Source organism: Talpa occidentalis, unplaced genomic scaffold (assembly GCF_014898055.3).
Source record: "Talpa occidentalis isolate TD23 unplaced genomic scaffold, MPIMG_talOcc4v2.1 talOcc4.2, whole genome shotgun sequence".
Classification (NCBI taxonomy): Eukaryota; Metazoa; Chordata; class Mammalia; order Eulipotyphla; family Talpidae; genus Talpa; species Talpa occidentalis.
In genome coordinates, this window is record NW_023602073.1 from 116,342,460 (window position 1) to 116,359,337 (window position 16,878).

At 36.1% G+C, this 16,878-nt stretch overlaps 1 protein-coding gene across 1 annotated transcript; it reads right to left on the bottom strand.

Moving 5' to 3' along the window:
- Window positions 1-369: 369 nt before the first annotated feature.
- LOC119251513 (discoidin, CUB and LCCL domain-containing protein 1-like) lies at window positions 370-6,133 on the bottom strand. Its single transcript, XM_037518770.2, has 4 exons — window positions 5,854-6,133; window positions 4,386-4,437; window positions 1,310-1,382; window positions 370-435 (listed from the first exon to the last, which is right to left on the bottom strand). The coding sequence occupies exons 1-4, from the start codon at window positions 6,053-6,055 to the stop codon at window positions 370-372; spliced, it is 393 nt and encodes a 130-aa protein (XP_037374667.2). The 5' UTR covers window positions 6,056-6,133.
- Between the last annotated feature and the right edge of the window lie 10,745 nt (window positions 6,134-16,878).

The following is a 16,878-nucleotide window of genomic DNA, read 5'->3' on the forward strand; positions in this document are numbered from 1 at the left end:
ACCAAGAAAGGTACTAGTCAGACCTCTTTGAAGAGTTTAGTTTTCAAAATGCAAATTTTCCCTCCAGGTAAAATCATTCTAAAAGCAAATCGTACAAAACCAGTTAGTCTGTCAAATAGAAAACCTGTTTGTTAGCAGTTGCAAATCATACTACTCAGATCCATCATGCAGAAAGCCATCTTACTTATGACAACAAGTTAGATTGCTCTGTCAGGAGGAGGCAAGATAAACATCTGAAATAAGAGAACACCAGGCTATTTCTCTTATTACATAGAACCTTACATTTCTGGTACTGGGCAGGAAAATAGTAAGTAAGAACTTTCCATTACTCTCAGTTAACTTTCTGAAGTCATTTAGGAGTAGTCTAGCCTAGTAGATGTTCAGGCTGAGGTAATATAAATCAATATATAAGTCATATGAATATCTTGTATCAATCTTATAAATAAAGACAATACATGAAAAAGGAAACAAACAGCAAAATAACAAACTCCACTGCTCCCAGAATCAGGACATGCTAAAAAGTAAAAACTAAAGTTCAGTTTTTCCTATTGCTGGAAATGAATTATCAATCTGCAAGAATATGTCTATTTTCCCCAAGACACATGTCAATAACTCTTACAATTCCATCATTAGTCAGATTTTCATATTCTTAATAATTCGAGTCAGTTTTCATAAGCTGTAAACTCAAGTATTTAAATAGCTACATAAATTTAAAAAAAATCAGATACTAGACTTCAGGACAGGGAATCTATACACAGGGAAAAAATGAAGGGTTGTGTATCTGGAAATAAGACTCATCCTTTATAAAAACAATTTGTGAATTTATTTTCCTCTGGGAACAACGTATAACCAAGAGAGTCTCATAAAGCATAAAAAAACTGGGGTGCAAGGAGGGAGGGGAATAATATATAAGAACAGGCAGATGACTTTATTGGCCCTAGAAACCATGTCTCTACTGTGATGTGATGCGCATGACCTTGGCTCTCTTACATGAACCAAGAACATTAAAATGAAGAGATTAAATTATAAGAAACAGGATGATGTAATAAAAATAGATGAATTACAGGAATAGGTGTTCAAAGGGTTTTATTTACCATTTTATTTATAATATGCTTGATTGGAAATGCTAAAAATACAAATGAATGCATGAATTACCTTGGTTTTTACAGCCTTATTTCATTTATTCTCAGATAAGAATCAATTATCTACCTAAAGAATTTTATATATTATTGATTTTTATTTGTAATGATTATGGGAAAGCAACAAGTATCTACTCTTTTAATTTCCTCCCTACCATAAAATTACTTACATCTCTATAGCCATCCACCACATTGCCAGAAATGTCTCCTGCTATGTCTCTACAACCAGCTGGGCAGAATTTGCTAGAAAAAGAAAATAAAATATTTATAATTTAATGAAATTATATTTAAATTCAAAAGTATTACATAAGATTTGAAAGTATTTTCTCTCCTGCTTTGAACATGGGGGGATATTTTGTTCTAATAACAAATCAGAAAACAGAAATCTAAAATGTTACTCTGAAGGCAAGTCTTTACAACAATTATTTGTTTTATATAAGGATTCATGATAATCTCTACTAAACAATGAGTTTCCCTAATGCATCTTAATTGATCACAAGATGTCTAAGACATATTTTAAGGGAGAAGATAAGTTTCTAAACATTAAAATAACATAACATAAAATACAGCATAAAATAAAACATAACATAAAATACAGCATAACTAAACATGAAATACAGCATGATCTTGTCTTTATAAAGAGAAATGCTTAACATACCCCAAAACTATGTTTTTTTGTGGCTAAAAAAAGACAAGAAAGAATTATCTCTGAATTCTCTCTAGGAGTAGGATTTTGGGAACTTTATTATTTTACTCTGTGATATCTAGATTCACTCTAATAGCACCAATCCAATAGGAAGATAAGAGAAGTTATCCATATAAATTTAAATAGTCTAGTGGCCACATTAAAATTTAAAAAGTAAAAAGAAATTGGCAAAATTAATACCTATAATATATTTTACTTAACCCAATATGTTCAAATTTTATTATTTTCACGTGTAATGAGCAGAAAAAATATTAATGACATATTTCCAGTCTTTTTTTCTGATATCTCCAAACTCTGCTGTGTATTTTGCATTTATAGCAAAACTCAACTTGGATTGGCCACAGTTTAAGTGCTTGTTAGCCACATGGCTAATGTTGGACAGTGATGATGTACATTAGATATGAATTACTTTCAATTAGAAAAGAAGGTGTATTTTTCAGCTTTATTGAGGTATAATTGACAAATAAAAGTATAAGATACAAAAATTGTAAGATACTTGAAGTGTACATCATGATTTTATATGTATACATTGTGAAAGGCTTTCTCTCAAATAGTTAACGCATTCATATATATTTTCACACACACACACCCCTATATATATTTGGTGAGAACATGTAAATTCTACTCTCAGCAAATTTTAATTACATATATTATTGCCAACTACAGTCACCATGTTACACATTAAGTTCTCAGACTTTATTCACCTTACAGCTGAAGGTCTGCATGATTTTATCAACCTCTTCCAATTTCCCCAACCTCCCCACCTAACCACTTTCTACTCTTCATTTCTATGCGTTTAGCTAAAAAAAGGTTTATTTTAAAATTAGGATTCGATATATTTAGCAGTCATTTTTCAGAAACTTTCCAGAAACATGTCATGGAATATGGTATAGTTGAAGGAGTTTTGCATGATGTGACCCTGATTCTGCTATTACCTAGCTAGCTTTGTGACCTTCAATATTGCAGAAAATTCCCCTTAAATTCAGTTTCCTCATCTGTAGCTCTTTCAAACATCAACAGATAAATAAGTAATAAGGGACAGTTATATTTCTATGAAAAAAAAGGGCTAAAAAGAAAGTCAAAATATTATAAGAACATCGACAGCTTTGAAGATGAATGCCATATGCTCTGGCTTGTATATATACTACATTACAATAATGTTTACTTAAAAAAGAATGTAGCCGTCCAGATTCCAAAATAGCAGTTGTTTTTAGTTCATTTCCTTTTAGTTTCCTCCTGCTGACTTAGCAAATTAGATGTGCAGCCACATCCAATTATTGAAACTACCCAAATAAATGTTTCATAATCCTTTCCCATTGACTTCCTGGAGTCAGCTCTAATCAAGGAATTAAGAATAAAAATAACAGGAATTCTATTACAGTTTTACAATTCTTTATCCTAACTCAGAGCCAGATGTAATTCAAAATTCAGATTTTTTTTTTAATTTAGAAAAGTGAAACAGTGACAATGATGTTTGTGGTGTAAGACTCCAGTGAGACCTGAACGTATTAACAAAAACCTTAATATCTCTGCATCACATATATGAATAGTGCAAGCCAAGCATAGAATGACTAAATGTATACTTGTTAATTTAGTCTAAATTTGTTGTCAAATTGTTTCTTGCCACCAAATGTGTCTTCAAAAACATTTTGGCTTTGGCATGTTGAAACATTCACATTAGTCACTTATATCCTAAGTCCAGAGAGCTGTACGTGGCACTAAGAAAGCAGCACTCTAAAGAGTTGCAGTTGTTGATGTTGTTGATGATGATCTTCAGACCAGTGGGTTTCAACTGGGGGATGATTTTTGCAATTGGGAGACATTTGGCAATGTCTGGAGACATTTTGATTATCACCATTGGCAAGTAGAAGTTCAAGGCCAGGGATGCTGCTAACCATCCAATAATGCACAACTTTTCACAAAAAAGAACCACCCACCCCAACGTTTCAGTAGTGTCAAGTTGAAATCCAGCTCTGGACCCTTTCTGTATTGATGAGGAAACATACATCAGAGCGATTAAGTAGCATCCCAGGAGAAAAAATTTCATCTCCTTATTCTTACTAGGTTTCTCTAGGGAAAGACAAAATGAACCCCCTTCAAAAAATGAGAGAAGTTACTCTTAAATGCTGGCCAGGTTAAAATAAAAACCACTTAGACTCCATTTTGGCTCATGTAACTATAGAGCTCAGGGATCAGAAAACTGGCCCAGGGACCAAATGCAGACTTGTGCTTGTTTTATACAGCTTGTCAGAACACAGGCATGCTCATTTGTCTACAGCTGACTTTGTCCAATAGTAGCAACAGAAGCTGTATGAGTAGATGCAAGGGAGACTGGGCTATCCTGCAAACCTAAAATATTTACTATTGAATACTTGACAGAAAAGGTTTGCTCACCTCTGCTGTATAAGAAACTATTTCAAATATTCCTTGTTTTACAACTGAGGTGATTTTTAAAAATTAAGAATAAGGAACTTTATCTGGTTGACTATAAAGGAAAAAATGTACACTGACTGCAGCACAGCTAGGACACCTCTATTTACCTGTATTCTGTCTTCAAATAATGGTTGGCTCGTTCCAAACATGTTATTAAATCTGTCATAAATAAAGATAATTGCAATTAGTGGGGTGAATGGAAGTTAGGACACTCATACTCTAAAGACTTCTTCTGAAATAAAAAGAATTTTAAGCACTTATTTTTCTGTTGAAAAAATAAAAGTGAAATATCTTCTCCAGGATTTAATCAGTTTCCTTCATTTTTTCCCCTACCACCAATGATGGGGTTTTGTTTTTTTTTTTGCAATTGTGCAGTGAAATATAACAGAATCTATTTCCAGCAGAAAAAGCCAACATTGATTAGTAACTATCTACTATATGCCTACAAAGATTAAGATTATGTATATAACCTCCTCTGGCAGGCAGAAAACAATTTCAAAAGTCCAATGTGGTTCACAGTAAGATTCAGGAACATTTAAAAAATGCTCCTGTGGCATCTGAATGACCACAGATTCAGGAGTTTACTGAGAACATAGCCCATCATCTTTGATCTATCAGGTATAAAGATTTATAATAAAGATACTAAGATAGTGTGGATTTTGATGCATTTAGGATCAATCTAGCATATTTTCCAAAATGTCACATGCGTGCTACAGTAGTTTTCTCTAAGACTGCTAGGATTGCAGACCTAATTGACCAAGAGGGAAATAAATGGTGCCATCACCTTTCTCACATCATTTCTGTCTGAGAATAGAAACTTTGGGTATCTTAGTGATCCTGGGCAGATGTGAACTAGCTGCACTACAATCACAATGGGGTATAGGAGACCTGGATGGGGAGGACATTGGACATTTCCTCTCTCATCATTGTTCACACTTCCCTTCTCACCTGCTCATGTGTTGCCTCTGTGGTTAGGAAACTGTGTACAGTGACCTCAGCCTGCTTCTACTACAAGTCTCCTATGCGGGTGCACTCGTGTGTGTGTGTGTGTGTGTGTGTGTGTGCGTGTGTGTGTGTCCCCATTGGTTAAAAGTCTTATCCCTGGAGCTAGGAAAGAATTAGGAGAGGGCTTCAGATTCTTAGAAAAACTGAAATCAACCTTGTCATAAAAAAGTCAACTGATCAATCTAACATTATTATAAAAGTAGAGTTGACCTTGAACAACAGCGGAAGTTTGGGGTACCGACTCCCCACAGTCAAGTAAAATCCATGTCCGACCCATGGATTCCACATTTACAGATTCAACCAAGGTACCTATGTGGTTGGTTGAATTTGGGAATATAGAAACTGTGCACAGAAAAAAATTCATAAGTGACTCCAAAGTTTAAAGCACGTTGTTCAAGGGTCAACTTTATTCAGTTTCAGACCTAACTACTTACAAAACAGCATATTCCTCTCTTGTCTTACATCTTAATTCTGTAATGGAGGTAATAATTCTGTCCAGAGACAATGATAAGTTGCAAGAGGAATTCTTAAATAAAGGTTTACAGAGGTGTGTTGATTCTTCAGTTATACCTGGGTGGTCGCTGCTGGCATAGGTCAGCAAAAAACCCCGCCCAGAAATGTGGGATCCACTCTCAAATCGAACAGTCACTTCGCTTGTGTTCAGCCGGAGTTCTAAGGGCATGGTCATACTTCCACAATAGGGACCTGGGAACAAAGCAATTGTGTGGCACATTTCAAAATTTAAACTAGCACAAGAACTGGTATATGGCATTTTTGTCCTTACTTGTCATTTTTACCAGATAACATATTTGTAAGCTTCTCATTTTCACTCAACCAAAATTTTGCTTAACACTGACACTGATAATTAGAGACTGACTGTGAACTTGATTATACACACAATTCCAGGGATTAAAATGACTGAAATTAGTTCTTTGTGAACCCAAGAGATATGTTTTGGTTTTTGTAAAAGATGGCCGAAAAACACTGGTCAAATACATTAGGTAGCAAAGAAAGTTATCACAAAAATGATATTCTGGGGCCTCCTAAATTTGTTCAAAGAAACTAAAAAATTTCTTTTTCTCATGGAAGTTCCAGAATTAAAATATTGTCAAATATAGGGTAAAAAATTATTATTCTTATTATTCTCATACAGTTTACACTTTTCTCTCTCTTATGGTAATTTTTGGTTAATTTATAAAATCAATTTGACTTGTAAGATGAGGTTTAAAAAAACAGAATAGTTTTGAAAGGTATTTTGAAATACATCAGGATAAATTATGCAATTTAGAGCTTAATGCATTTAATAGAATAAGTTACTTGAGAAACAATTGGAAGTTCAATGAACTTTTAAAGGACAAAATAAGATTTGGAGCGAAAGAAAACAGGACCTTTTTAAGACTACTCAACTTAAAGTTGAGTTTGTAAATTGTCCTCGTGAAAGTCATGTATGCAAGACATTATAACTTCTATGACAATGGAATGAGAAAACAAATTTTGAAAAGAGGTTTTCTTCATTAACTTCTCCCAAAATAAAGTAATATGACAACAGTCAAGAGCAATAACAAAGACAGTATCAGGTTAAGGAAGGAGGAGGAGAAAAAAAAAGACCATGACAATTCAACTAGCCAAAACAAACATAAGGATCAAAAAGTTAAAAGATTCAGGACATCATGAACTAAATACCCCTCTCCTGGAGGAAGGGATTAGATTTCTCTTTTGCTCTGTCCAGGTCTCACCTCTGAAGATGTGACAGAAAAAGAGAGAAGTGTATATTTACCTTTATGTCCCAATCTCTGTTGTTCCCTATTGTTAAATTATAGTAAAATCCAAATGAAAATGAAGATGATCACTTTCCTCTATAGAACCACTTATAAAATTACTTGCAAATTACTTGCAATAATACATAGCATATGAGCACTATGTAAGCAGTACAGAAGCATCAAATAAATGAATAAATTAAAAGACAATATTAAATAGGCCTGTTTTTCTTCTAAACTGTTCCGTGTGGTTAGGAAGTTTCCCTCCATCACTTTATTGCCAGCAGCTTGTAAAGCACCTGCACGCAGCAGTCTTCCAAATTTCATTTGGACTGAAATGAAGTTGAATATTCTTTTTGCAACAGTCAGTTTTTATAAACCAATTCTGATTTAAAGATATATAAAATATTTAATCCTATCATTTTAAAATAGAAGAAGTCAGGAAGAAGTGTGAAGAAGCAAAAGAGGAAACGTAATCATTAGTATAATGGATATATAGATTTTTATGAACTAGTAATGCCCACAGGCATTATAGGGAGGCAATTTATATTAAATCCATTTTTGTCAAAGTAGAGTAACAAGCATTTTTGCCAAATTAAAATGAGTCATGTTACTGTGCTTGGTGTCTGCAATGGAGTCTCAATTTTTAAAAATATATTTTTTGCACAGATAAGTGAAGATACTTGCACTGTAAGCCCAAAAGTAAAAATGATAACTAGTAACTGGTTGCTATGAATGAACACTTTACCTTTTCTAAGAGGAAATGATAGCATATATACTAGAGCATTCCAGTAAGCTCTAATAAAAATCATAAGGTAAGCAGTTTAAATTATCTGTGAGAATTTCTTTGGAATTTTTTAAAAGATGTTATGAAAGACTAATTAATACAAAGTAAAAATAAAAATCAACAAGCAACTATAAACCAGAGACACACTATGGGGGTGGGGGGAGAGGGAAGGGGAGAGGAAGGTCTAGGGTCAAAATAAGGGGGGGTACAATTGTATGGGGAATATAACCAAAATGAAAATGCATACATTGTGCAAAAATGAAAAATGATGTAAGAATTATATAAAATAAAATATTAATTAAAATAAAATAAAATAATGAAAAGGCAAAAAAAGAGATGTTATAGAACAACTGAAAAGAAAGCCTGCACAATTTATGCTTTTTACACAAAAAGATAAGAGTACATGTCATCACACTATGTTGTTGTGCAATCAATATGCTTTCCCAAAAACACATCAATGTGGAAAACTAACTCGTCTGGGTCCTTCCAAATTCATGACAGCCATGTAAAAATTTCTGGAAGTTCAGAGAAAGAAAATGTCAACACACTCCTTTAATCATCCTTACCCACGGGACCAATCTCCCTCACATTCTTATAGATGTGCTAGAAAAATACAACTAAACCCTAAAGGAGATAGGAGATTCCCTCTTTACAGAAAGGCCATTATTAAGTTATTTTGAAAGGTTCATCGCAGTCACAACTATCACAATAGCTGGAGGCAGTTTTAGTCTAGGGTGGGGAACAGAAGTTGAGTATTGGCTGCTGTATCACCTAGGGCAAAACATCCAAATTATTGCCTGTCTGAAGGGCTCACAAACTGGAAGATAATAACTGTGTTTATGCTAAAAGGCAAAAGAAATGAAACAGAAAAATGTGACTGGCAGAGGGAAAAAATAATTAATGGGAACTCACTGAAAACTCCTGTAAGACTGTTCTAAGCAATGGTCTCAATTTTCAGCCAGACTTCCTGGAGGATGGTATCTTTTCTTACAAAAGCCTCTCTCCATCCATGGCTGCCCAAATGAATATCCTCCAACCTGACTTTTGAAAAGGGTCTGCAACTTGCATGTACACATTCACAAAGCCAGTTTCATTGGAAACCCGAGAGTTCAGTGACTGTGGCCACATGCACCATTCTGGGCAGTGTTCCTGGATGGGTAAACCTGTCTCAATTCACAGACTTCTTGAGTGGCTCAAGAATTTCAGCCAACCTAAAAATAGGACTCACACTCTGGCATAGATCTTTGCTTTACAGCGGGCAGTATGGTAAGTTTCACAGCACTTGAACTTGCTGTCGAACTTCCCACCTTCCCTCACCTCTCTCTCCTGCGAGGCAAGCTCCATCTTACTTCGCAGTCACACATTCCCACCAGACTGGGACACAGAAGAAAGCCAATTCATCAAGGAGGCAGAAAAATCAGGGGGAAAAAAAAAAAACCTCTACTCTTTACTGAGTGAAATTGTTGCCCTGGGTTGTGGGGTGGGCTATCAGTGATAGCTACTGAAATAGCTTTGTGGCATTTGGCACCAGACATGAGAGCAAAGCCCAGCAGACAATGCACTGATTGATATCTTTGACAAAAGGGATAAAGCACGGGGAACCTCTGGAGCCGCCTTCTTTGAGTACAGTAGGCCAGTTCCTCTCAACACATCCCCTGTTTGGAGTTACTGTTCCATGAGCAGCTGAGAGGGAAATCCTTTATTTTTCTATGTGTGAATCAAAGAAAACTGTCCTAAGAATGAACTGTCTGCCAGATCCAAGCCAGGAACCCCCTTGATCTGGCAAGCTGATGACATGGGCAGCCAGGAGTAGTATTGCTCTGTTCTCCATGGGCTGTCTCTGAATATCACAAGGCGGTAATAGTTTGGTTAGCAACTGTTCCAAGTCATTCAGGTGATCTTGAAATTGATGAAACTAAGTTATTGTTTCATCTGTGACAGGGACCTGTTTTAAAAAGTGGTATGCATGCTATTAAAAAAAAAGAAAGAGTTCTTCCCTTTCGTCCATCCCTCACCCAAATTATGCTTTCAGTGGTGAAAAACACAGAGGGAAAAATATAACTCTTGAGAGAGTTTCACAAATCAAACTTAACAAACCTCCCCCCACAAAACCTTCATTAATCTAGCACCTACTGAAGCACACATTTAATTTCTCAGGGCAGAGAAGAATATGCCAAGGGGCCTAAATGATGGTCCCAGTGAGGACCACAGCAGACTCGGCTGCCAGGGGAGCCGCGCTCAGGGATGAGACACTCTCCAGATGCTGAGGCTGCAGACGCCAGACTTGTGTCCCTTTTCCATTTGTTTTTTTCTTGCAGTCAAATGACAGGCTTGGTCCTTGATTGCTAATTGCAATCAGGTCATTATACAGAATGACATTACTTTCAGGGCCATTTTCTTTGAAAAGGAGGGAAATTAACATAAAAAAGAGATATTCCTGGACTGTGACATTAAAAGCACAGTCACGTAAGAATGTAAGTGGTATCCCTGGAGAGTTCTGGTCTCTGGTTCCCAGACAAAAATCAGTGACAGATGATAAATGAACCAGTAGATTCCTAAACAAAGGTGCAGCTTTCCTTGGGGCTATGAGACCCAACAAGGTCAAGAAGTGCTTTAACACTGGCACTCCAAGACCCACCTAGGCCATTCCTTTGCTCCCAACAAAAGATAGTAATTACTGAAACTAAATCACAGTGCAACTCCTGGGAGCTATTTGGGAGAAGGAGAGCAGTAGGCCAATAGCTTCTTCTTGAGGCTTAAAGATTATGTTAATAAAATATCTTGTGTGGGACAGTCTGGCTGATATAATCTTTGTAAGTTTTAGATTCTTTCTGAATTCTGTCTTGGCATAAAAGGCAACATAAACAAACAAAATGAAGTTCTCAAGAATTTCCATAAAAGTATTTCCAGCCATAGGGCAGATTAATAGTTTTAGGGTGTCTGTGGCATAAAATAACTTCGACAAGTTGGAAATTTCTTTTATCTTTAGAAGCCATTGGAATTCTGCTTTCTCCATAATATGTCTATGAGAAATAAACCATTTGCAAAATAAAGACTATGATTCTTGCATTTCTCCCTACTTGGGATTTTTATAAAATCAATAGATAAGCCATAATGATTAAATCTTATTTTACTTGCCAGATATGAATCATTCTAAAATATTATCATAAAAATCTTGTTGCAATTATGAGTCAAAACACTTTGTATTATTTCCTACTTTTCCCATTACTCTTGATCCTAGTGCAATATAAATATCAACAGCTGACTTTACACCGTTATACTTTCAAGTCAGACAATAGTTAAAAAAATATTTGAGGCGGAGGTGGAAGTGCAGGAAATGTGAGAGAACAATTCTTGAACTTCCTGGTTTTCCTACAGTGCAAATCATTTAGCAGAGCACAACGAACTGAACTGATTACAATAAGGTATCTTTCTATTACTAACTATGATGCTTTCTTAAACATTTTGACCAAGAAACCTCTTTTAAATCTTCAATTTATACTAGTATGTGTATGTGAGTGATTTCTTAGCACTCTATTCTATTCTCAGGATACCCCATGGGAGATCTAGAGAGATGTTTCTATTTTTTTTTTCAGCCAATGACAAACAAGAATCACAGCGCTGATCTCCTTACACACAAGCTAGAGGATCAGATGGCGTTTTTCATACTGAACAGTATGGCACAGTTTAAGAGCAGGATTTTATTGTAGGCAAATGCCCAGACACCAGCCCTAGATCCAGCCAAGTGATTGTAAGCAAGTTACTTGACACTGTTGAGCAGTTTCTGTACGGATATTAATAATGTCCCTCTCACCCGGCAACTATGAGGGTTAAAAGACTTAGTAAGTAAAGCACTAAACTCAGTGTACAGCACATAGGTGAACTCTATTGCAGGTAACCTGAATACTATTTTATAGTACAATAAAATTTCTATATAATAAACATTTTTTAAAATTTATATAAAGTACACCTTTAAATTTATTAAATATAAAAGGGATACTTATAGATCAAGACATCTTACAGTGAATCTTCCTACAATATGAATACTCTAGTTTATCATTTTTAAAAATCTAGATTTCGAAATATATAACTTTTGCCAAAAATCAAGCTTACATGCTAGTAGATGTATTAAATAGTATGCTGAATATTTGTAATTTTAAGACTCTATTAAGCAACCAGAAATACTAAAAGGATGACTAAAACAGGGAACCCAATATCTAGTACAAAGGCTAAAATAATTATTTCAATCTGAGATAAAAAATCTAACAATATGAACCCAAAAGAGGAAAAGACTGGAGCTGCTGGACATCAGGGACGTTTCAGGGTAAATAGCAATGGGCTTGGTTTGAATTTACTGTGTGTGTGTGTGTGTTTTAGAAGGATCAAGAAAAGTATAGGAAGAGCAGAGAGAAAGGCTATAGATGGAAGGAACAATAACAAATATCCCAGGGCATGAAAATGTATGGTGTGCTTAGGAAAAGGCATGGAGATGGGGAGATTCAGAGATGAGGATGGAAATATGGGTCGGGGAGAGAGTGAGTGAGCCTTGAATGCCATATTAACAAGATTCTGTAAAGAGTGAGGCAAATTAACAATTCTGGAAAATCTATTAGACAATATTTAACAAGATAACCTTTGATGGCTACAGGGGAAGGAGACTAGTAGAAGGAGAGGGGAAAATCAGGAGGCGCCATAAAAAATAGACACAAAGGGCCTCCCTGGTGGCACAAGGGGTTAATCACAGCACTGTGAAGCAACCGCAGCCTCTGCAGCAGGAGTTTGAACCCCAGCCAGGGAGCTACCCACATGGCGCTGCAGACCTTGCCTGTCTCCCTACTGCTCCCCTCAGCAGTGTATTTCAGTCAGTCTGCCTGTTCCGCTCCCCACTCTGCCTCTGGTGAATCCTCTCATCTGCCCCAGCACCTTTGGCCTATACCCTGGTTCTTGTATGCACAAATAAATAATTCTTTAAGAAAAAATAGAAACAAAGACATGGATTGACAGTGGCAGGGAAAATAAACTAAACAATCAAACCAAACAGTCTATGGGTTTAGAGACTCTGTGTTCTCTGCTCATCTGACAATGCTAGATGGAGAAAAATCTGTGCTAGAAGCTAGTTTTGGCTAAGTAAGCCCATACAACAGACTTGAAGTTTAGGCAATGTTATGTACCAAGAACACAACAGGAGGAATAGGTAGGATGTGCTGATGCAGCCCAGCCTTGTGCTCAGCATCTTGAGAGGGGATCAGTGTGTTCTCTGCTCTCAGACACCTAAGAAACAACTAAGGGGGGAAAAGGAGGAGGGGAATAAGGAAGAGCAGTGATGATGATGGTTATTTTTACTGAGTGCTTACATGTGCCAGGCATTATGCTTTCAAGACATATAAGTGTGCATCTTAAAAAGTGTGTGTGTGTGTGTGTGTGTGTGTTTGTGTAAGTGCATGTACCTTTATTATCCATTACCCATTAGTGGCAGATACTATTATTTTGACCATTTTCAAGTTAAGGAAATGTAGTACAGAAAGAGTAAGTAATTTATTCAAGGTCAGTAAATTAAAAAATAAGCAGCCAGGCAGGAATCTGGAGCCAGGCAGTCCAACTCCAGTGTTCCTAGTCTTAAGTATAGGCAGAAAAAAATGCTAACCTCAACCCACACTGAAGGCCAGCCTAGTTTTATAGATCCACAGTGACCTAGCTGGAGAAGTCCAAAAGACTCCATCCCAACAAGGTCCTTTGAGACCAGAAGTTGATTCCCACCAAGACCTATTCAGGTGGTCTTCAGGGGCACCAGCAAAAACCCTAAACTCCACTCATTGGGAGAATATAAACTTTCAGGGGAAATCTGGGACCTAGGAAATCTTCTTGAAATATCAGGAAAACAGAAATGACAGTTCTCCAGGGTCCCTAAGAGTGGTGTGATGGCAGAAACAAGCCTCTCAGATATTTCAAACTGTAGGCCCTTTATGTTCAGCAAGACTATCAGTGGATTTTAGCCATAGGGCAAATGAAGGTTACAGGGTCACTAATTAGTTGAGAAAAATGATCTTCATTATGAATTCACAGCATTCCCTCTTCAGTTCACAAATAAAAGTTCAGTTTCATAAATAAAACAGTATTAGATATTTCATATTTTATTTTTTTAATATTTTATTTTATATAATTCTTACATCATTTTTCATTTTTGCACAATGTATGCATTTTCATCTTGGTTATATTCCCCATACAATTGCACCCCCCCCTTATTTTGACCCTTAGTCCTTCCTCTCCCCGCCACTCCCCCCCAATATTTCATATTTTAAATGTAGGCATATTGAAAGACACAATGCTTGAATCAGCATCAGCTTTCCCCCAAATTTCAAGATATTTTAATGTTCTATATATAAGCAACTTCATATTATTTATCTTACATCATGAATATAAAAGGGAGATTGAGAATCAGAACTAATGCAGCAAACTGAACTGTACTAAACAACTATTAAAAAATTTTAAATGCATTATTTAAAGACTCCATGTTGGACTCTTCAAATTCCAAGTTTGAAAGTGAATTTAAAAAAAAAAAGTAAATTTGTTTAACCTTAAGGTTTAGCTTTGGCTACCTTAGTCAAGTTTCCACTGTTTTAAGGTACCCAAATAAAAAATGAGTTTCTTTTCTCAACTTGTCTTCTGAAAAGGAGGTATCACCTAATATTTTAAAGTCTCTTATTATACTGACCTCTTTGCACAACAAACAACTAATTGGAGAAGACCCTTGAAATAATTCAGAGGTATGCAGTCTTGCAGAAAAAAAAAAAAAGACTGTCTGACAAAAGCAGTGAAAGGGAGGCAAACAACCTAAAGCAGATTTAGTTCTTATTCCTGGGGGGAAATGTGAACTTGCAATTTCTAATATTGGAAATCGCTGTAAACAAGTCTTTAACTATAAAAAGGGATAATGTTATGTTTGCCAAAAATGCATAATCTAAATTTAATCATGAGGGAATAGCAAATCAACCCAAATCAACAGCCATTATCCAAAGTATTAGCTAGTACTCTTCAAAACTGTGTAAGAAATAACGAGAGTCTAATAATGAACTACCCCAGTGAAGGGAAACCAACTAAATGTTTTGTGATCCTGGACTAGATCTGAGACTGAAAAAGAGATGTGTTTCTTTGAAAGGAGCCTCAGTTACTTTGGTCTCTCAAAACAAAAACTCAGCAATCCCTTAGATGGAAAACAATCTCTACTAAGCAAAATACGATACTTCTTAAACATTTTGAGGGTCAGGATATTGGCACACATGACCTTGAAAGCTCTTATCTATCCTATATCCAAAGATGTTTAGAAGTTTAAAAGTAAAATTTGTGTTTAAAATATCTTATATATTTTATTCTTAAAAAAAACCTGTATTTTCTAAAGTAAGTACTTTATCAACTTTGTTTCTTCCTGGCTATTTCAGGGTATTTCAAAGAAAAGTGGTCTCATTTCAGACACAGATTATTGTTTATCCTTCTAACTGATGCTTAAATTTAAAATATTGGCGATAATTATAGAGCAAAACAAACAGAAGAATGATCCCATCTTACCTGTATCAGGCTTTTTGACAACAATGAACTCAAATGCATATTTTGCCTGGCTACTTGTTTACAGTGCATTTTGCTACCACAAATGTGGATGATTAAACACCGAATATGAACCAAACATTTAAAAAAAAATTGGCATGGGGGCAACCATCCAAGTGAGCCATATAATGATTCAAACTATACAACTCTAACATCTTCATGATGGTTAATGCAGTCACACTCTAGGTACATCCACACTTGGCAGAGCTGACCAACACTGATGCCAGAAAACATTATTCTTTCTCAGAACATTGACTCCATGTTCAAAAGTTGGATGGTGTTTGGTCTTTAAAATCTCTTGGCAATGGGTTTTATCCATTAATTAGTTGATGAAAAAAAATTGAGCTGGATATATGACGATAACTCAGGTGTTGATGTCACATATGTGATCGTTAGCACCATCAGAGATGGACTTTCAGGAGTATTCCAGAACATACACTCCTCTCTGCTATACTTCAGCAGGTGTTCCCCTCTACCACCTACCCACACAATCATGCTGTAGACCCCTGGGTCCCTGAGCTTGAGCCAGCCCTTGTCATGCTCCTATGGCCACACTGGCAGCATATGGAGCTCCCACCCTGCAGGACCAGGCAACAGCCCCCCAGACTTGTCCATTCCCAGCATAGGCCACAGGAAGGCAAAACACTTCTGTCTCCAACCCCTTCCTGCAGATGCCTGCACTCCTGGGGAAAGGTCAAACTGACCAGGGAACTACTTTAACTAAATTAAAATACAGGTCTAAAAAGATAGTTATTTGTTTTTTATTAAAATATACTTTTATTTAAAAAAATAGAATAGAGCCTCCCTGGTGGCGCAAGGGGTTAAGATGTAACCTATGAAGCTAACTGTAGCCACTGAAGCACAAGTTCGAACCCCAGCCAAAGAGCTAACCCACATGGTGCAGCAGACCTCTCCTGACTCTCCTGCTTGCTCCGCTCAGCAGTGTATTTCAGTCAATCCCTTGTTCTGTTCCCCACTCTGTCTCTGGTAGATTCTCTCACCAACCCCCACACCTCTGGCCTGTACCCCAGTTCTTGCATGTATAAATAAATAAATCTTTAAAAAAAAAATTTAAAAGTAGAACATAGAGAGAACACACAACAAACCCATAGTCAAACCTAAAGTCCCATTTTAACATTTTGCTATATTTATGTTCCATTTTATTTTGTTCAAAGGCTTGTTTTCTATTGATATAACATTATATTTATACCTTACCTAACTCAATATCATAAACAGCTTTCTGTGTTTACAGTCATTTAAACAAATAGCTGTTTAATATTCCAAGTAAGCAACTATAATATATTCTACTTGACAGTTTCCTTGACAATGAACTCATCGCCATCACTTAAAAAAAAAAAAAAAACAACAATACAAAGGTAAGCTATGGAAACAACCCAAATGCCCAAAAATATATGACTGGATCAAGAAGATGTGGTTTAGAGGGGGCGGAGC